Source organism: Podarcis melisellensis, assembly GCF_964234715.1.
Source record: "Podarcis melisellensis genome assembly, chromosome: 3".
NCBI classification, from domain to species: domain Eukaryota; kingdom Metazoa; phylum Chordata; class Lepidosauria; order Squamata; family Lacertidae; genus Podarcis; species Podarcis melisellensis.
Genome location: NC_138530.1, coordinates 97,297,361 through 97,319,446, shown reverse-complemented (window position 1 = coordinate 97,319,446; position 22,086 = coordinate 97,297,361). Strand labels below are relative to the sequence as shown.

At 43.4% G+C, this 22,086-nt stretch overlaps 1 protein-coding gene across 5 annotated transcripts in view; it reads right to left on the bottom strand.

Annotated features, from left to right (window-relative positions):
* The window catches only part of DLGAP2 (DLG associated protein 2), a 414,439-nt gene that overhangs the window by 361,483 nt on the left and 30,870 nt on the right, over positions 1–22,086 (bottom strand). The window contains exon 2 of one of the 5 annotated variants that reach the window (XM_081906060.1): positions 18,808–18,917. The exons of the other annotated variants lie outside the window; for them this stretch is intronic. Coding sequence (XP_081762186.1) covers positions 18,808–18,822 — 15 coding nt within the window. The 5' untranslated portion in view covers positions 18,823–18,917. The remainder of the gene's footprint in view (positions 1–18,807; positions 18,918–22,086) is intronic. 5 annotated transcript variants of the gene reach the window in all.

The following is a 22,086-nucleotide window of genomic DNA, read 5'->3' as shown; positions in this document are numbered from 1 at the left end:
ACAGGAAACGTGTAATGTGTCACTCAGCGAATAATATGTTGCTTCAGCCCTCGATATGATGAGCGCTACTAGTTCCGTTATGACAGATACAGAACCCGTTTCTAAAGGATCAGAGCTTCCCCAGCTGTTGCAAAGCAGGGGAGGACTAAGGAGTGGTGGGAAGGGAAAATACCAGCTATGATTCCTGTCCTGTTGCAACATATCTTGATCAGGAAGTTCACATGTGTCGCATGCAGGTGGACTTTAAATACCTGCAAATGCAATAAGCTCAAAGCCTCTCTGCTTTGAATGGCCAAGGGATTTCTTGCTGAAAATGAGGTATCCTTTATTTAGTAGTGAATCAACAAGTATTTTTAAATAAAAAAGTATAGGTTTTTCCAAAAGAGTAGTAAAATGTATCTGTTTTGCATTTAGGAACATCAGCAACATGGGGCCTCTAAACAGGATTGGGTCCACAAATAGTGCTTGGGTTGCCTCTCCCAGGCTCCAGCTCTTCCAAATGGGACATTTCAAAGCACCTGAAAACTGGAGGAGTGTGGTTTTCCCCCAGGACAAGGTCTCCAGACATGCAGACATTCTGGATGAAACAGAGCAATTGAAGGACATCTCATCTGCCAACGTACAAGGCAATTTCGAAAGCTGCATTCCCTTTCTACTGCTGTGTAATGAGACTGGGCAGGGGAGTAGGAAAAGCAGTGCAATAAAGACATCTCAGCCAAGATCTCTAGCAATTCTGACAAGAGATTAAATATCTAGCTGGATAAAAATAGTGCCCAAATCTAATATATTGAGTAGGAGGTGAACCAATGAATATGGTCTATTTAGCTTCATTTTTCACTTTTGTCATTGCCAAAAAAAAACCACCTCCACTCTTCTGGCACGTTTTACAGAACCCCATGGATTTGCCAGCTCCCGCTTGCATCTGACAGGATTTTTACTCCACTGTTAGAGCAGATGAATCTTGAGAGGTGACCAGAGCACTGTCTAGTCCTGTTATGTTGGATGAGTTTCAATTAGTAGAGCTCAAAGACGTGGACAAGGTTTTTGGATCAGTTAGAGTCACCACTTGTATTCTGGATCCTAGTCCCTCTTGGCTGTTAAAAACTAGGAGGGTGGGGACAGCTGGCTAGGCCAGGGAGGTGATAAAAACCTCCTTATGAGAGGGGGTGGTCCCTGCAAGGTTCCTGAGTGGGTGGTCCAGGCACTCATGGAGGAAACTGGTTTTCTAGATCCATTTCAATCAAGGTTTAGGCCCAGTTTGGGCACAGAAACCGCTTTGGTCACCCTGTATGATGACCTCCATTGGGAGACAGGAGAAATGTGTCCCTGTTAATTCTCCTTGTCTTCTCAGTGGCTTTTGATACAATCAACCATGTTATACTTCTGGAGAGGTTGTCTGAGATAGGGGTGGGTGACACTGCTTTGTGGTGGTTCTGGTCCTACTCAGATTGTCATTTCCAGAGGGTGATGCTTAAGCAGTGCTGTTCAGCCCCATGGAACATTCAATGTTACAGCGAACCAGTCAGAGGGCCTTCTCGGTAGTGGCACCTGCCCTGTGGAACGCCCTCCCACCAGATGTCGAAGAGAAGAATAACTACCAAACTTTTAGAAGACATCTGAAGGCAGCCCTGTTTAGGGAAACTTTTAATGTTTAATAGGTTATTGTATTTTAGTGTTTTGTTGGAAGCCGCCCAGAGTGGCTGGGGAAACCCAGCCAGATGGGCGAGGTATAAATAATAAATTATTATAATGTGGGGTTCGTCAGGGTTTGATTCCCCTCCTTCTGTTTCCCTGTATAGGGAAGTTTTTTAATATTTAATATTTTATTATTATTATTATTTTATATGTTGGAACTCTGAATAGATTAAAGATAATTGTTGGTATTTAACTTGCACTAAAGTAGATTGACTACAGGGTAGGCTTTTAAGGAAATTTATAGCAAAGCTGTGAGTGGCATAAAAATATTCCACTTGCCTTTTTTGCCTTTGTGGTCATACTAGTTCTGAAAGAGCTATACGGCTATATAAGGCCCAAGATGCCAGCTTTCAAAGGGAAAATCAGTGTTTCCAAAACTCTGTGAAATTAGCCACAGTGAGGAATCCCTTTGGTCCAAGTTACCCATTCCAGGCTGAATAAAGAGAACTAATCCAGAATCTACCAGACCATTTACTAACCAAACTTATTATCCAACACAACTCTTTGCCCACTATTTCATCTGGACACTTGTCTTTGAGCTTCTCCATCAGTAGGGCCATTTCCGAAGTCCCATTCCAGCTTCCCCATATCCTCACATACCTGCCTGTCTTTCTTGCCGCCTTCTTATCAAACAGCCTTCCTTGTATCTAAGCATTTTGTGACAGCCACACTGTCTTTTCATTTCTCTCCCAGAAGTTTATCAATGCTCTTATCACTGAGCTTCTCTGTGCATCAGTTACAATTATCACAGGCATTCCATGCTATCACTGCAGCCTAGCCAGTTACTATTGTGCAGTGAGGAAAAAGAAAGGAACATTGAGTTTTTGGCATATTACTTTAAGAGTCTTCTTTATTCATCGCAATATTTTTAGCACTGATGAGCCATTTTTAGTAGATGGCGCATGTTCAGAGAACAAGTTTTGAATTCATTTCATCAGATGTCCTGTAATAAATGTGCGTGTTCAGAACTAAACTGCCTTGCTCTACTTGCTGGGAAAGCCAGCTGCTAAAATGTACAGTGCCGTAACTTAAAATGTTTAGCAAACTAAAGTGTTTAGCAGACCTGAAGTTTAAAAAAAGGGGCCACCAATTTGGTTCAGCTAGTCAGTGGAGTCAAGTTGACAGCTGCCATCAGACTAGCACAGAAGTTATCTGTCACTATGAATCATTACATTACATAATGGTGACATGCTTTATTTTTAAATCACATCAATATCCCCACCACCACCACGATTTCTTGTCTGCCTATTCTAGAAACGTATTGATGCACTTCAGTGACAGAAGACTCTTTACGGTTGCCATTTTTCCTTTTAAAAGGTGACTATGGAAACGACAAATAGAAACCGCAGCTGTCATTTTGCAAACAAGTTGGGATCTCAGAGGTTAGTGCTTAATTATAGCACTAGCTATCAATAGCCTTCCTATTCTTGCCAACATCTTGCATAATTGCAGTGTTCCTACCCAATTCAAAAATGCTCAGTGCTGTTAATGATAAACACCTGAAATAGAAACATAAATTAAAAGACAAAGGGCTGCATCCAGTGGAGGCTTTGTCCTAGTGGAAAGTGGTTATGCAAGTCAGGGCGTCAAGTTTTCACCAATCCCCCTTATTTACTTTGCTGATTAAGGAGGAGAGAGAGAGGACTGTCAAGGAAAAGAGCAACTCCCTCTTGCCAGAGACTTGAACTGATAGCTTATAGAGGGCTTTTGAAATTAGGATGAAAGCCACATGAGGTTCTAGGGGCGCAGGTTGCCCAAACCTAATATGCAGTGATATCCCAATATGTTTTAAATGGGTGCCCATACAGGCCCTGTTACACAAGCATAGTGCTAAGGAAAAGTGAGCATGAGATGGGAAGTGCTGGTTGAAGACATTTTGTTGTATGGAGCTTAAAAAGAGGCACAGACACATAGCTCATAACAACACTTGAAATGGGGCAGCTAGACAATATCTGCCTTCATCTATTCCACCGTCCTCTCCCATACTACCACCTAAAACAGAGCTTTCCAAACTGTGTGTCGTGACACGTTAGTGTGTCAGCTGCAGTGTGTAGGTGTGTTGCGCGAATGCTCCTCCCAGGGCTGGAAAGGGGTTAGTTTAACTTCCGGTGTGCTAATAAAAATTGAATTGCTGTGTGGTGAAATGATGCATGTCTAAAAAGTATGTCGCCAAAATGAAAAGTTTGGAAAGCAAGTCACTTCACTCAACTGAAGTGCAAAGCCATCCGGGGGGGGGGGGGATGATATCCCATAAATTTCCCGGGTTTCAAAGGAAGCAGCTTCTCTCCCTCCCTCCTTGCCAGCCAGGGAGAAGGGAGGCTCCAACTGTGTTGCTTGGCTGCATTGCTCACCCAATAAGGAGTCTAAGAATGACTGGGTGGTGGAGCTCGCATGCATTGTGCCGATCAAATCAGCCGTGTTGCCTGCTCAGCGCTTCCCAGCGGAGAGGTGACGGTGGTTTTCCTTGCTGCACCCCCTTTGCCGGGTTGCTGCGCTGTGGGAACCACCGCTTGAAGCTTCATTTGGCTGCTGGCTGGGCTTTCTGCCTTTAGCTTGGAGGGGCTCAGAAGTTGAACATACCTGTGCTCGGAATCAGATGGATACGTCATCAACCGCCCACTCACCTTGCAGGGGGAAAAGGTCTGTCTGGAGTGGGGGCACATGGTGGGGGGGGAAAGAAATCCCTTATTTTTGAGGCTGCTGGTTCCTTATTTTCAAATCTGTAAGTTGACAGCTATGGTATAATGTTCTCCATGCCTTCATGTGAATATACAATTGCTGGTACTTAGTATGGTCAACTCACCTTAATCTCAGCATATATACTAGATATATCCTATAATGCATATATTATGGGTTAGAACCAGATTTAGCCATGCTTAGAGAAGCTTCACTGAAATCAATTAAATCCTACATCTTGATTCTTTTTTTAACCCTCGCTTCTGTCAGACCTTGCAGTTCCTGAGCACAAACATCTCCCCACAATTTTCATAGGAAATCTGCCAAACTCTGCTCTACAAAGCTGGCAATTTATCACATTTTTGTTTCATTTTGTACTACCAGATATTTAATGTCCTTTTTATTTCCTCCTTTCTATTTCAGTTAATGGATAGAAGCAACTATGGCTTTTGCTAATATTTCTCAAGAGCATTGCTGAATGAACTGCAGAAGCAGCTTATGCAAGACACGCAGGTGGCAGATTGGAGGAGAGATGTGGGGGGACGGGACGAAAAGTGGTTGATATAGAAACACAGGATTGATGGGAGTGCAGAGGTGGCAGCAGAAAAGAGTCAAGAGATGGCATTGTTAAGATGTTTTGTCTTTTTAGAGAGAAATTTCAGCTATGTTTTATGTTTATGTAATGGATTATAGGGACGCGGGTGGCGCTGTGGGTTAAACCACAGAGCCTAGGACTTGCCGATCAGAAGGTTGGCGGTTCGAATCCCCACGATGGGGTGAGCTCCCATTGCTCGGTCCCTGCTCCTGCCAACCTAGCAGTTCAAAAGCACGTCAAAGTGCAAGTAGATAAATAGGTACCGTTCCAGCGGGAAGGTAAATGGTGTTTCTGTGTGCTGCTCTGGTTCGCCAGAAGCGGCTTAGTCATGCTGGCCACATGTCCTGGAAGCTGTACGCCGGCTCCCTCGGCCAATAAATTGAGATGAGCGCCGCAACCCCAGAGTCGGTCACGACTGGACCTAATGGTCAGGGGTCCCTTTACCTTTACCTAATGGATTATAGTTTATGTCATGTGGAAGCCTTAAGAGATTATCCTCTTCTCCACCTACAGGGTGCATGCAGAAGGTGCTAGCAGGTAGGGCTAGGAGGGATTCCTACCTGAACCCCTATAAATTGTTGCATCATTCACTGCCGACAGCACTTAGCTTGATGGACCAAAGGTCTGATTCAGCAGAAGGAGGCTTCCAGTATTCCAATGTAAGGTTTCCAGTCAGAATCAGGCATGCGATACAATTTAGGATTCAGTAACTGGAATTAAACCTTCTCAGTGCACTGCTATATTATGTGCATAGTATATTATGTGTGCTGTGATGTAGCTATGGGAAGAGAGGTAAAGCTTTCCCATGCTTCATCTAGGAGGAGTCAGCCTATTTTTCCCCATGCCCTCAGCATGCAAACATCTCTCAGGAGAAGTGGAATAACACAGGAGGAGCTGGGTAAAATAGCAAGGTAAGTCCTATGATGAAGTGCAAGAAGCCCTGTCTGGTATAGATGCAGTTTGACTGGTTACTTTGGAGCGTGCCCCTTGCAGTAACTTAGCAACAGGAAAGGTGCTCTACAGCTTATTTTTGGTACATCAGTTCTGCAGAATGGTGGCCTCAGGGGACACATTCCAGACCAGGACCTAAGTCCATTGATTTAAGTGTGTGTTTCTGAGCATTCATCTCCATCCCAACAAGAATGCTCTGTGCTGGGATTGGCCATGGTAAGTCTCATTCTACCATAAAAGCAACTCCCATGCTAGAATTCAAATAATTTAAAGGATGTAGCAGAAATGATGGATACACAAAATGGTTTCATAGGTAGGTAGGTAGGTAGGTAGGTAGGTAGACAAATAGACACAGAGAGAGAAAGAGAGAGTTTAAAGCCTATCATTGCTGATTATGAGCTAAAGCAACCCAGACGTTCAGTCCATGATTGAGAGGACTATAATAAAGTGTGCATTAATCCATAAACCATTCACTCAAAGCAACCTTTCACCCCTGGTGTAGCAAGGGGAACACTTTCTCTGTTTGCAGCCCCACAACAACTGCATAATTAAACATTTGATATAGCAAGCATAAGGTCACTGGCTGCTGAATGTTGTAGACAAATAAATGCCCCGGGCTTGGAAACAAAGCTCTTCACTTAGATGTTTGCTTTCCAATAAATGTCTCAGCATAAGGATGGTGAGAGGCGAGGGAGAAAGCACTCCAGTGACAGCTTTCTTTTCCTTTGACCTTATCTGCTAATTAACTGCGAATATAAGTAATATACACAACAGGGGCCTGCCAAGGGTAGAATGTGGGAAGGGGAATAAGTGATTGGAAATCATAATCATAAGAGGGAGGGAAATATAGCTAAAACTCCGGCAAAATTTCAAAAAGGAAGGAAGGTAGCAGCCAATCCCCATCAGTTCCTGCTGAAGTGTATGGGGGGCTACAGTTTTCTGCACTTCCCAATCCAATGTACAGAACACATATATTTTTGTTACTATCAATATTTATTATTATTTTTTTGAGTTTTATTCATTTATTAACATTCTTATGTTACATCAGTAAACATTATCATATTACATCACAAGGCTTATTATAATATAATTTTCAGCATGTATACAAAGTTTATATACAAAGTTTATACACCTAAAGGGAAAAAATAACAAGGGCAAAAAACTATTCCAAGATCATATATGTACCAACACTTTGGACTTCCTGTCAATCCTGTTGTATATTCCTTTTTTTACAAATGAATGTACTCTTATTATTGTATATTTCTTTACATTTTAGCTAATACATTCCTATATCAATATGTACCCTTGGTCTTATTTCTCAACTCAGTCTCTCTCCAATGTCAATCAAATGTTAGCATAGATAGCGAACCTTTACTGTATTTTTGAACATATATCTTATATCTATTCCACTTTTCCATAATTTTTTGTTTTGAATTGTCTCTCAGGCTATTTGTCAACTGCACCATTTCAGCAAATTCTTGTAGCTTGTTATGCCAATCTGTTATTGTCGGGACGTCTTCTTCCTTCCACCCCTTTGCCACAAAGGTCCAAGCTGCAGCCGTTGCATGTATAAAAATACCTCCCTATTTATTATTTTTAAAAACACTCTTTGGGAAAGGATGGGGTTACAAAAACCAAGGCTACTACAATTGCAAAGCGAGAGAAATCCCAGCTATAGCTCATTTGTTTTACTCGCACACAATTTAGATAAGCCTCAACAGAAAAATTAAATTAAGATACCTTGGTGTCTGGCATATTTAAACTACTCAGGTGTTTTCCCAAGGTCAATAAAGTATCTGGTTCTATCTTTATTAATGTGCCTTTGGCTAAAGTTAGCTTTATGGTCAGGAAACAGGTAGGTAACCTTGCTTATGTGGGAAGAATGCAACTTTCGATGCTTGAGAAATCTAAAAGTACAACCAAGTGTGCTTGACTCAGTATTGCTGTCACTTACAGAAGCTACTGAGGCATGTCAGTCCTCAGTCACTCCTTTTTCCCTTTCCATATATTTTAAAGAATGAGCAAGCGAAGTTGAGCCATGACAAATATCCCTGCCTACCACAGATTTGTTCTATTCTGAGTTTAGAATGCTGTAGAGTTTAGAAACTATAGAAGTCTGTGAAGTGCCACTCGACTCATTCCAGCCCACTATGGCTTCCATGCACACTGTGTACATTTAGACTACATTTAAAACCCATGACTTCCTCCAGAGAATACTGTGGACTGCAGTTTACCCCTCGCAGAGCTACAATTTCCAGCAACAGTTCCTAGGAATCTTTGGGGGAACGCCACATGATTCAAACATACATGGTGTGCATGCACCCTCTCAGGATCATATCATGGGGAGAATAAACGCATCTGAGTTCAAAAGTCTGCTGCACCTGCAAAAGATTACAAATCGGAGACTAACGGTGCAATTCCATGCATCTTTACTCAGGAGTTGTCCTGCTTTTTCCAGTGATGCTACCTTCCTTATGTGTTTAAGACTGCAGACAGACTGCACAGTTATAAATATGTAGGGGGGCCATGTGTCCTATTTTGCAAACCTCGATTTGAGATGTTCTCAGAGGGTTGCCCTCTATTTGAAAGGCAGCCAGGTTAAAGATAAAGAGCCACCAGAGATGGGAGAAAAGGGGCTCTGCAGTTTCCCATTAACAGCGAGCATCTGAACAGCTGAGTTTGCAAGCTCACAGCTCACCTGGTCACCATTTCCCCCACTATTCAAATTATAGTAATTATTTCTAAGTTTGTATCTACACATATGAATTAGCACATTATGCAACCTTATACAAAACAGTGTCCTATTTTGGCCTCTGTTTCGTTCACCAACAAAAGAGAGGACAAAATAGGACACAGTTTTGTATGAAGGTTGTGTGATATGCTAATTCATATGTGTAGATACACACTTAGAAATAATTTCCTTTGGGGGAGTTGTTATGTACCGAAGTTCTCACCCTGGGCCAGCAGGGGGATCCTTTGATAGTTTTCACTCAGGTCCACATATGCAAATAAGGAATTGAAAGTGACGTTCAGTGATTGGATAGTTACAGAAAGTTGTTACTGTTGTTTTGTAGTTGAGCTCTATATAAGCAGGTTGGCTGAACCTTTCAGCCCAGTTCTATTCTGGCCTGTGAATAAACAAGAGCTGTTTGAAGAATCGCTGTGGCATCTGATATGTTCACCCACATGATAGCCATGTTCAAATATATAAAAGGATGTCACATAGAGGAGGGAGAAAGGTTGTTTTCTGCTGCTCCAGAGAAGCGGACACGGAGCAATGGATCCAAACTACAAGAAAGAAGATTCCACCTAAACATTAGGAAGAACTTCCTGACAGTAAGAGCTGTTCGACAGTGGAATTTGCTGCCAAGGAGTGTGGTGGAGTCTCCTTCTTTGGAGGTCTTTAAGCAGAGGCTTGACAACCATATGTCAGGAGTGCTCTGATGGTGTTTCCTGCTTGGCAGGGGGTTGGACTCGATGGCCCTTGTGGTCTCTTCCAACTCTATGATTCTATGAGTGTGCCTCCACGTATTTTGTCTATGTTTACCCTGGCTCCATTTTCCTTCCCTTCCACTGTTGGGTCCCTCGGGCTGAATTAGAAATTGCAAGCCTATTGGGGTAGAGACATGCCCTGTTTATAAAGCCCTGGGTATACTGCTATAACTACATCAACCACCCAGTTTTGAAGAGGAAGAGGAGCCAAGTCCCTTCCACAAAGCAATTCAAGAATTGTTTTAGATAACTGGACAAAATACAAGCATGCCTAAATCAAAATCTTTAGATTAGAATTATTATTGATCCTATCTTATAAAACTTAACAAGGAGTAGATTCAGTGTTTGCTTAGCATACAAAATAGTTTATGATCACACTGTTGCTTACAATCAGCAAAATTTGACCTGTGTGGCGTTAGTATAGAAAGCAACTGGACTTGGCAATAGATAATGTCAGATATGCTTGTCTCTGCTAGCCTGTCAGAGTTAAAGAAAAAGGGTTGAACAAAAGTCCTCCAGCCCATTATTAGGAAAGGCAGACTTTAACCACCGCCAGTCTCACAAAAACAACTTGGGAAATGTTCTAAAATCCCATGTTTTGACAGCCACAACTTCAGTTACAATAGTAAGCATGCTAAAGCACTTGGGACTGCCCCCCAAAATTATTATTTCCAGTATCTAATTGGCTACACGTTTTAGAAGACCTTGGCAACTTTTAACTCAACCAGCATGTATGACAACCCACCAGAGGCTCAATATTCTTCCTAGGTTTGCTGGTTGCCTAAGGCCACAAAGACAAAGGGCTTGCCAAATCTCTGACACACCACAATAAATGGCCAAGAGGCTGTGATCTGCTTGGCATCTCAGTAGTTGCATGTTCCTGTAATGCAGGTGACTGTCAAGAAACAGTTTTGGAGCCTTTGAAAGTTACACATTCTAGGAGAGCAGGAGTTTGCGCTGATGGGATCTGAGATGACTGAGTGACTAATTAGTAGAAGGATCTTGACATTGTGGTGAACAACTCAATGCAGCTGCTGACCTGGTCTGTGGAGGCTGGGAAAAAGGCAAATTCCATGTTGGGAATAATTCAAAAACCTCCACAAAACTGACAATACCACACAATGCAACTGGGAATATTGTGCACCATTCTGCTCACTGCACTTCAAAAAGGACATTGTAGAGAAGGAAAAGTTAGAGGAAATGTTAGAGCATCTCCACCCCCATCATTCTGCCCAGATACTGAAGTCCAGTGCCGAGGGCCTTCTGGCGGTTCCCTCGCTGTGAGAAGCCAAGTTACAGGGAACCAGGCAGAGGGCCTTCTTGGTAGTGGCACCCGCCCTGTGGAACGCCCTCCCACCAAATGTCAAAGAGAAAAACAACTACCAGACTTTTCAAAGACATCTGAAGGCAGCCCTGTTTAGGGAAGCTTTTAATGTTTAATAGACTATTGCATTTTAATCTTCTGTTGGAAGCTGCCCAGAGTGGCTGGGGAAATCCAGCCAGATGGGCGGGGTATAAATTATTATTATTATTATTATTATTATTATTATTATTATTATTATTATTGGCAATTAGTGTGGAGTGGCTGGAGGAAAGATTACAAAGTTGGGGACATGATAAGAGATGCATCCAATTTTTCTTCCTCTCACTTAATACTAGAATCTGGGGTCATCCAGTGATTTTCTTTACTTTGCTGCACTTATATCCTGTTCTTCCTCCCAAAGGAAACCAAACAGAGGGAGGTTCAGGACAGGCAAGAGCAAGTATTCACACAACACGTATTCAAAATATGCAATCTGCTATTGCAAGACATAGTAATGGACAGCTATAGAAGGGGATTAGATGAATTCCTGGAGAATAAAGACTACCCATGGCTACTAGGCAAGAGGCCTATATGTTACCGCCAGTGCGGGAGGAAGTATGGCCTCAGCCAGTTGCTCAGCAACAGCAAGAGAGCTATTGTGCTTGTGTCCTGCTTTTGGGCCTCCCAAAGGCATCTGAGTGGTCACTGTGGGAAAGAGGACGTTGGATTAGAAAGGCCTTTGGCTCTTCTTATTCGTAAGTGGAAATGAGCAATTAAGAACCATTGGTTAGTGCCAGTTATTATCTTATTAAAAAAGGTTGAAACAGTTTTACACTCTTTGTCAGCTGATAGATAACTTAATGGAGTACATTCCATTATACCTACATTTTCACACATATTAATCAACTCCAAAGCCATCTTTAGAGCTATTTAACACAGGACTCTCTTTTTTTAGTCCATACAAGCAGTCCTGATCAACTATGGGAATGGAGTCAGCAGCAATTATCATTACTAGACTGGGAAATGTGGGTTTTTTTGGGGGGGTTCTATTCATGAGAAGAGCAAAAGCTTTGGAAGACGATATTTCTCAGTTCTTCTAGGGAAGTATATTTTGATCGGGAGCTTCTGCGATCCTGTGGTTCTTGTTGTTCGGTCTTTGTGAATATTTCTATAATCTTCTAAAGGCATTTAATGCTGAGGATTAAACTGACACACTCATTTACTGCTGATTACAATCTCTGTGGTAGCTTTAGAATACGGTCAGTCTCCCAACAGAGAAAAATACATAGTAATGTAGCATTAAAGGCTTTATAAATGGGTAACTGATAAACAACTGCGGGAGGGAATAGACATGTGTTGGTTTAAATCAGATATGGGAATAACTTCCTCCTTGGGGTAAGCCCTCCAGGAGGCCTCTCTCTCTCTCTCTCTCTCTCTCTCTCTCTCTCTCTCTCTCTGGTCACACACATGTTATTTCCCCCAAGACACACCCATCACCAGTCCTGCTTTCGACCCTCCTTGTGTGTTTCTGCTTTGATAATGGTCCTTATTTGTCTTGAAGGTGGATAGACAGGTCTGAGAATAAACTAACCTTTGTTGCACAAAGGTAAAACACGCACAAGTTGCTCTGCCTACTTTTGCCTTTGGCACCACACATCACTAGAATGTGGTCCCTAGAAGGTTGCCTCAGCCCTCAGGCTGCAAAAAAAGTTCCCTATTCCTTCGCTATGGTAACATTGTGAAGCATACAACTGCATGGGTGGAGAAATGGCTGCAAGGATTTTCTCGCCAGGTCATGGCCTTCTCTCCTTAGAAGGTAACAATCAGATGGGAAGGATCCACACGACTGGCTCTGCCCACATGGTTCTAGAGGTTGAAATATTACCACAGTGGCACAGGAAGGAGCTGCAGGGACAGGGCGAGCACACTGCTGCATGTTAGCCTGGCACATTGATACCTTCACTAGAGGAAAGAACCATCACTGATAAGCAAAAGCAAAGAAAACAAAAATGGTTTAGAGCTTATTTGGTGTTGAGAACTGAAATACGGTGCAAATGAATTTTGGGGAACTTAGTTCAGAGATAAGTAAGACGACAACACATACTACCCCATGGCATGGCAGTCTAAAACAGTGCTGAAATATATATTTCGGTTTACACCTGTTTAGAGCTGTTGCAGGGGAGTGTTGGGCAAATCTGAAGGAGCGTCTCCCCCCCCATCATTCTACCTGGACACTGAGGTTCAGCACCGAGGGCCTTCTGGTGGTTCCCTCACTGTGAAAAGCAAAGCTACAGGGAGCCAGGCAGAGGGCCTTCTCAGTAGTGGCACCTGCCCTGTGGAACGCCCTCCCACCAGATGTCAAAGAGAACAACAACTACCAGACTTTTAGAAGACATCTGAAGGCAGCCCTGTTCAGGGAAGCTTTTAATGTTTGATGCATTACTGTATTTTAATATTTTGTTGGAAGCCGCCCAGAGTGGCTGGGGAAGCCCAGCCAGATGGGCGGGGTATAAATAATAAATTATTATTATTAAGATGATGGTTATAAAGGGAATTGCAAAACCAGGTCATGTGGCAACTTCCTGAAGCTAATCTATCTGGTCAAATGTGATGGACTCCATGGAAAGGTTCCAGCTGGTGGGAAATGGTAACATAATTGTTGCATAAATAAATTGCAAATTAGTCGGGTAACTAAACTACAATATCTAACAGAGTAGTGGTTGGAATGTTGGGCTGGAACTGGGGGAGACTTGGATTCAAAAGCCCACTCAGACGTGGAACTCATTGTGTCACCACAGGCTAGCCACTTTCTAGGCCTAATCTACCTCACAGGGTTGTTGTGAGGATAAAAGAAGGGAGAAAGAGGCATGTAACACCTGAGCTCCTTGGAAGAAGATCAGGAATAAAAAATACAGTGGCATCTCGGGTTTTGAACGTCTCCATTGACAAACGTTTCAGAACTTGAACGCCGAAAACCCGGAAGTAAACGCTTCCGTTTTCGAACGTGCCTCAGAAGTCAAATGGCTTCCGCTGAGGTACTACGGTATTTTTCTCGATTTCCTCTGTAAATTTGCAGGCTGCCCTTTGCGCCTCAGTTTTCAAATGTTTCGCAAGTCCAATGGTCTTCCGGAACGGATTATGTTCGAAAACTGAGGTTCCACTGTACAGTATATAGTAACAGTACGTGTTCATGGGGGGTGGGTAAACTTTCCTCCACCCTGAATCAACAGTATAATATGCAATGTGGAGTAAAATCAAGACTTGTTCTGCTAATAAAATTTAGGGGCTCTTCCTGTAAACGAATCCTTAGCAGCAATGAACTTTAATTGCAGATGATGGGAGGAATTCAACGTAGCGCTGTGGCAATCATTCTGTCCCTGCAAGCATTTCAGCCTGCCAGATGGAACGAACCTCCCCCTCCCACTGTGTGCTCTTCTTTGGTTCTCCCAACAAAAAACCCAAACTGATGGGCACATGGGAGGGAAAGGGGGGAAACCTCTGTTAGATTTCCATAAGTCCTTCCACTAGCGGAACACATTACTTGAATCCAGCCCTATGATGAATTGTTATCCGTTAGCATACAGGCTCTGTCTTTCAAGATGACTTTGTATATTCAAAGTATAAAGCTACATTCACAGTCAGTTGCTCTGAAATATAAAAGACAGTTCATTGCATTTGTGTGCACAGTGCAAAGATTTTTGTGTGAGCTGCTATATTGCTTTTGTGAGTTTGGGGAGCGGCAGGTAGGTTGCATGATGTCTGAGTCCCTTCTGGTTCCTGGATCATCCAAGGGCTGAAATCAATTGCTGAATGAGCCAAGCAAGGGACAGAATGGAAGTCGCTCTGTGACAAAAGGACAAATGAGGGGGCCCTCCCTCATCAAACTGGTGCTGAGAGAGAACTGAGCTAGAAGCAGCCAGAAGCCAAGGCTGTGGCTATGGGAGAAGCATGACCTCCTAGGGTGCTAATGCCATGAGCCCCTCCATCTTAAGACTTAGCTTGCATACATGTGTCAATAAACCATATGTCCTAAAGACAGCACAGTTACTGTCCCTCATTCCAAGGAAACTGAACCTAGGGTAAGCACCCAGAACTCTTGGAATCTGGCACCGCTGGAAGATTGCGGGTGGCGTGCAACACTACGTTGACATCATTCTAATGAAAGAAAGCTAGTAACAGAAATACAATGAATTCAACCACCACCGTAACAAGAATCAAAATCCTGCTAATCAATTACCCCTCATAATATGCTGTCTCCAAGAGATTTTTTTTTTTTTTTTTTACAAATCTGATTTTTGTTTTGGCAAGAAGTTTTGTGTAGGTAAAACACAAGCATAAAAGAAAGCAGCTTTGAAAACATTCTTAAGCTAAAAGCCTAAAACAAAGCAAACCCTGTAATCAGGATAGGCTGCTCCTTTGCTCACGTGAATGAATGATGTTGTGGCTTATAAACACACACATGCTTTGCAAAAAGGAATTTATTAACAATATCATGATCATTTTTGTTAAGCACACACTAGGGGGTGCTGCTGTAATATTATTTATATGACTTTTTAAAAACGTGAGCTTCAGAGCACTTGTTTCTGAGTTTTTGCAATGCATTAAAGTCTTCAGCAGCACCAAAATGTTAAGGGTGAGGGAATTATGATAAAAGCATGAGATAGATTAATTACTTAAGTCATTACTACATCAGAAACAATCAGCCCAACTAAATTAAAGTAACGCACCATCAGCCAGCTAATTTGAGAACAATCTTTTCCCCATAAATGTTGAACTGTGTTGGGAAGAGAGATAGGGCAGTCAGGATAAATGTTGTTTTGGGACGTTCTGGGACCTGGCAGTCTGCTTAGCAGGGGTGCCATGCGATAGCTCAGTTGGTTAGAGCATGGTGTTGATAACACCAAGGTTGCAGGTTCGATCCCCATATGGGACAGCTGCATATTCCTGCATTGCAGGGGGTAGGATTAGAATAGATGACCCCCCTCAGGGTCCCTTCCAACTCTACAATTCTATGGTTCTATGGTGCAACTCCAAGTTTGGACCAGTGGAGATGCAGATAGGTATTTTACGGTAGCCTTTCCCAACCTGATGTCCTCCAAATGTTGTAGACTATAGCTCTCATCAACACTGGCCATAGGCTATGTTGGCTTCGGCAGTCGAAAATTGAAGCTCAACGCTAATAAAAATAAAAATAATTATTTATATCCCGTCCTCCCCAGCCGAAGCCGGGCTCAGAGCATTCTAAAATCATTTCATTATAAAATTAATTCAAATCAGATTAATGGCAACCATTGGGCTAGAGTTCTGTGAGGAGTGCCAGAGGAGGGAGTCAGGCTTTGCCCTGGCCAAAGGCCTGGTGAACAGCTCTGTCTTGCAGGCCCTGCAGGGCCTTAGTCTCTTGTGACAGAGAGTTCCACCAGATCGGAGCCACAGCCGAAAAATCCCTGGCTCTGGTTGAGGCCAGCCTAACCTCTATGTGGCCTGGGACCTTCAAGATGTTTTTGTCTGAAGACCGTAAGTTCTTCTGTGGGACATACCAGGAGAGGTGGTCCCGTAGGTACGAGGGTCCTAGGCCATATAGGGCTTTGAAGGTTAAAACCAGCACCTTAAACCTGATCCTGTACTCCACCGGGAGCCAGTGCAGCTGGTATAGCGCCGGGTGAATGTGATCCCGCAGCAAGGACCCCTTAAGGAGTCTCGCCGCGGCATTCTGCACCCGCTGGAGTTTCTGGGTCAGTCTCAAAGGCAGCCCCACGTAGAGCGAGTTACAATAATCCAGTCTGGAGGTGACCGTCGCGTGGATCACAGTGGCTAGGTCAGGGTGAGAGAGGTAAGGAGCCAACTGCTTAGCTTGGCAGAAATGAAAAAAATGGCGCCTTTGTTATAGCTGCAATCTGTGCCTCCATGGAAGGGGAGGTGTTGAAGATTACACCCAAACTCTTAATGGACGGTGCTGGCACTAATTGTGCCCACAATACTGGGATACTGGCTGCTCTCAAGTGTGTGAGGATAAGCTGCCTGCATTCTGGTCCACTTGTTTAGTTTATTCACTATTACATTTATATCCTCCAAGGAACTCAAAGTTGCATACATGGTTCTTCCCTGCCCATCCCATTTTATCCTTACAACAAATAATCCTATGAGATAGCTTGGGCTGAGGAGTAGTGCTGGCCCAAGGTCACCGAGTGAGCTTCATGGCTGACGAAGTATTTGAACGTTGGTCTCCCAGGTCTAGTCCAACATGGACCCATTGCTCTTGGAACACATCTCTCTGTATCATTAGATAACTTTCCCCTGGACTACGTCAGCTGAAGTTGAGGACCTGAATAATGACTTCTCCATCCTCTACAGCTGGGACCAAGCCAGGCATGACATGGAGATCAGGTACTAGGAACACCCAAAATTGTTGGTTTGATAACTAGAAGCTACATTGGGTTGTTCTGAAGATCGGAGAAGGGAGGAAAGAGGGCACATAATCCTTTCCTCTTATGGCTTTTCACTGATATAAACTCCCCCTCTTTATAAGATATTATTAGCCCAGGGGAGGAGGAATCAGATAAGTCTTATTTGACCTTTACTGGCTGACCTTTTCAGGCTGACTTTGTTACCCTGCATGAGCTCCTTAAGATGCTTCTCCCCACTCCCACCCCTTGCTTTGCTTTAAAAGCCATGATTCTTGGCTTGCTGGTGGATTTAGCTCTGGGGAGTCATGGCAGAGCAGTGGTTCAAATTCCCACTTGGCTTTGAAGCTCACTGGTTAACCTTAGTCAAATCTTGACCCAGCCTGCCTCACACTGCTGTATGGCCACTTGGGAGATCGTTGGGTGAGGTGGGAGGGCTTAATATGTCCCAGATTAAGTATAAATGCTTTTTTATATATCTTTTGTTTATCTTTTTTTGCTATTTTTCAGGGAAATTGGGGGGAAAAATGAGAATGCCAACATGGGTTGCATACGTCCGGATTTTCCTGGACATTTCCTGATTTCTTCCTGGACACTGCTTCCGACCACAGTATTCCATGTATATCCAGGGAATTCTGAACATATGGCAACCCTAACTAAAGGTGCTTGAGTCGCCAGGAGATACTGGATGGCCTCGGTCCGGTATACCTGAAGGAGCGTCTCCATCCCCATCGTTCTGCCCGCACACTGAGGTCCACTGCCGAGGGCCTTCTGGCAGTTCCCTCGCTGCGAGAAGCCAAGTTACAGGGAACCAGGTAGAGGGCCTTCTCGGTAGTGGCACCCACCCTGTGGAATGCTCTCCTACCAGATGTCAAAGAGAAAAACAACTACCAGACTTTTAGAAGACACCTGAAGGCAGCCCTGTTTAGGGAAGCTTTTAATGTTTAATAGGTTATTGTATTTTATTATTTTGTTGGAAGCCGCCCAGAGTGTTTGGGGAAACCCAGCCAGATGGGCGGGGTATAAATAATGAATTTTTTTATTATTATTATTATTATTATTATTATTATTATTATTATTATTATTATTCCTCTCGCCCACTGCAGCTCCCATATGGCACTTCTCCCTCTCCTTTCTCACCATTCCACCAGCGCAGCAGTAGGGAACCTAGGGCCCCTCCAAATGTTGCTGGACCAGAACTCCCATCATCCCATGCTAGCTGGGGCAGATGAGAGTCCAGCATCATAAGGAAGAGCCCAAGGTTGCCCAACCCTGCTCTAATAAACAGAGCTTACTGTTCTATAGGTGTTGAGCTGCGTTGAGCACATCTGCCCAGCTTACTGTTCTATAGGTGTTGAGCTGCGTTGAGCACATCTGCCCAGCAGCAGCAGCAGCAGTTGTGCTACATGAGCAATCTTGAGAACAAATGAACATGCTATTTGCACAAGGACTTCCCACCTCACAGTCACTGGAGAAATGCTAGCACAGTTCTGAACCAGTAGTCTAACCAGTATACACATTCGCTTTTAACTACCTTTCCAACAGCCTCAGCCCATCCATTTTTAGGCTACTCGACATAAACCAAGAGCAGCCGAGTTAAACCAGTGCAAGTGACCATTCCCCAAGTACTTATTCTGGGCAACTGCACGACTTCAGTGCAAAAAGAAGCATTTGTCCCGGGAGGTTAACAGTACCTGAGTTGTCCCCATAATGTCTGAGCCTTGTGTGCGTTGCAGGCATTCACAAGAAGATGCAGTGGGTGAACTTGTGGCAGTTACATTCGCACGTCAGAGGATGAGAAACCCTAAGATGAGGAATGAATAGAAATGGGGGAAAACGATTTCATAGCAAAAGGCAAGAAGCCCCAGCCACCCACCCATACCCCTATGCAAAAAAAGGAGAAAGAGAGAGAAAAGTGCGTAAGTGCATGTGGTGTTCACATAAAACAAGAGGGTAAAAAAATGAAGGTCCCATATAACACTTATTTCAGCTGAATGCAGCAATGGAGCATGAAAGAAGCAAGCAGAGCCAAAAGTCAAACAAATGACCTGTACAGGATTTATAAGATTTGACTCTGAATGTGTGTAAACATTATATTGTTTAAGGCCGCTTTTATGCAAAAGAAACTCAAAGCATGCTTGGTTGTTGTTGTTGTTGTTGTTTTCCCCATTTGGTAGAACGGGGTGATCCAAATTTTGCTTGGACTGGATAGTATCAGATTAAGAATATTTTCAGATGCCATGGAATGATCTCAGGTGGAGGGGAGGAGATTTGTGTTAGGAGGCAACACTCCAAACCTACTTATGTTCACTGACGAGCCCGAAGGCAGCCTGAAAAAGCAGAGTTCCAGATCTCATGGGAGACCACCACCACCCCAACCTAAATACAGTTTTACATATGTGGCCCGCAAACAGGTTTTCAAACGAACATAAACAGGTGAGGATGAGGCCTTCTGCCCCATGCTTGCACATCATCTGAAAAGGGCAGCAGGGAGGGAGAATTTAGGCCTGAGGGCCAAATGCAGTTCTCCAAGCCCTTGGGACTCTCCTTAGACCACCTGTCAAGTACGTTTGCATGGCTTGAACTATGGCAATGCTTTTTTGCTCCATCTTGTGAGTGGAGAGCAGGGCTCTGACTTTTGTGTGGCTGGGACGAGGGAACAAGCCACAGTTCAAAGGGAAGCACAGCTCAATGTCAATGGCTCCGCCCACTTTTTAGCCCCCGGCCCCGCCCACCACTTGCATGCAGGGCCCAGAAAGTTGCCTGCAAGGGAATGCAGTCCTCTGCCAGGAAAAGGTCCCCCATCTATTAAGTACAAAGAACCAAATGAAACGCAACCGTGTTATCTATATATTTATTTAGATGTCCCGGAAGCACCAAAATAAACTCCGGTGTGCAAATAAGTACCAGGCGTGTTCTGAGACGCCGGGTTCCAAAAACTCTCCTGCCCGCTATTCAGCAGCTGCCCTTTCAGCTATAGCCACCTTGTGCCATTGCTGCCAATGCATCAGGTAATTCAAAGGAAGGAGGGGAAAGGGGATCAGGCAAGCACAGAGAGGCAATGCTAGCATTAATGCAGCACCAACACCCCCCTCTGCCCCAAAGCAATATCCTTGCAGCTCCACACAGTTGCTCCTTGTCAGTCAGTTTCAAGAGCTCAAGCTGTCTTTTCCCCATCTCTCTCACCCAATCCAGCTTACAGCTTTTTCCACGCTGTTTAGCTCCCACCCTGGCAGGAAGGTATATACCATGACCTACCTACCAGGTTGTGGGAACATCAACCAAGGATCGGTACCCATTAAGCAAATAACCTCGCCTTTATCAAGCCTTTAAACATATGGGGAGATGGATTTGTCCTTTTGCTTCGCTCAACAGAACAGCGCTGCCGTGGTTCCACATAGGCTAATGAGATTGACACAGAAGCCTATTAAACTGGGGAAGGCAATATTTTAAAGGCACATTGCATATACATGAGGCCGAAGCATGGGCTGTTGCTGTTTGTATGAAAGCACAGCTTTTGCGGTAAGTGTGCTGTGAATGATGGGAGGCCGAGAAGGCAGCGCTTCAGCTGGGTCCTACGCATAACTCTCAGGCCGTATCTGATTGAAGACTCATTGGAATGTTATTTTCCTTATTTTCTTTGCTGTGATAACAACAATAGCAATCTGCATGCAAAAAATCAGGTTTCCCCATACAGATCACCTATTTGCAGGCACTCAGAAGATTGTTACACAGTGAAGAAAATATCCTGTCTGGTAAAGGATGAATGCTTGACTGCAGGGAAAACACACACACACACAAAACTGGTACTGAATTTCTAAACCATTTTTTTGCAATATAAAGATAGGGGTTTTTTTTGTTTTAACTCTTTTGACACCACTCCTCTTGCCCTCTGGCAATTTTAAGGTGTTAGTTTTGAAAATAAATAATTATAAATGCCATTATGGATATCTTTGGTAAGGAAAATGCCTATTTTATAGCTTTGATATTTGTATACCTATGTATGTTAGCATTTTAAAGAAACCTGTTTAGTCAAACATCTTATAATTGTGTGGGTGGGGGTGTTAATCTATCTTTATTCTGCAAAGTAAAAATAAAAAATACCTTAGCAATTCAGTATCAGTTTGCTTCTCTTTAGGTGCATGTTTTCTGTAGCTCATTTGTGTGTGTGTGTGTGTGTGTGTGTGTCTGCGCGCGCGCTGCTTTTCTAGTGTCAGCATGAAGCTTCCCTTACTTCTCACTATTTTCTGGTACTGCCTCTCCTTTCCCCCTGCATCAGGATGAATAGCTTTGGACTGGAACTCACAAGTCTCCTCCATGCATTAATCGTTTAATCACTCCATGCAGGTGATTAAAGAGGCTGGGCTCCCTGAACCTGGACTTATGCTCAACTTTCCAGCTCTGCCCCACCAACCTCCACACACTGAGCGAATGTCTGAAGTGGGAGCTGACTCTACCCACTAATGAGCCAGCTGATTTTCCAAAGGCAAGTGTTAACCCATCATACATGTTCAATTATTATCCCCTAGAGTAGCTCAATTATTTCAGCCTCATCTACTTAGTCATGTAACAAGGATGCTGGAAATGTAGAATTTTAACTTTAAAATTGCAATTTGTCTAACTAAATTAGAAAAAGGTTAGATTCAAGGTAAGATAAGATTTTGCCTTAAAGTTTTATATTATAATTAAATTGATTAACCTCCAATATCCACTTGGCTGGATATTTTTTGTTTGTTTGGATTTGGCGGGGGGCAGGGGACGACTTTGTGTGAAATTCAAAGATTCCTGACTCCTGCTTTTATTCCATAAAATACTAGTCAGGAATATTTTGTGCAGCACACAGAGTGAGCATTTTGGATTTCCAAAGCATCTGAAAATCAATTTCTAATAATTCAGCAAACCTAACTCCAAAGGAAACAAACGAGTTAAGCAAAAACAGCACGATAACTTAAAGAACTTCCAGTGGCTTATAT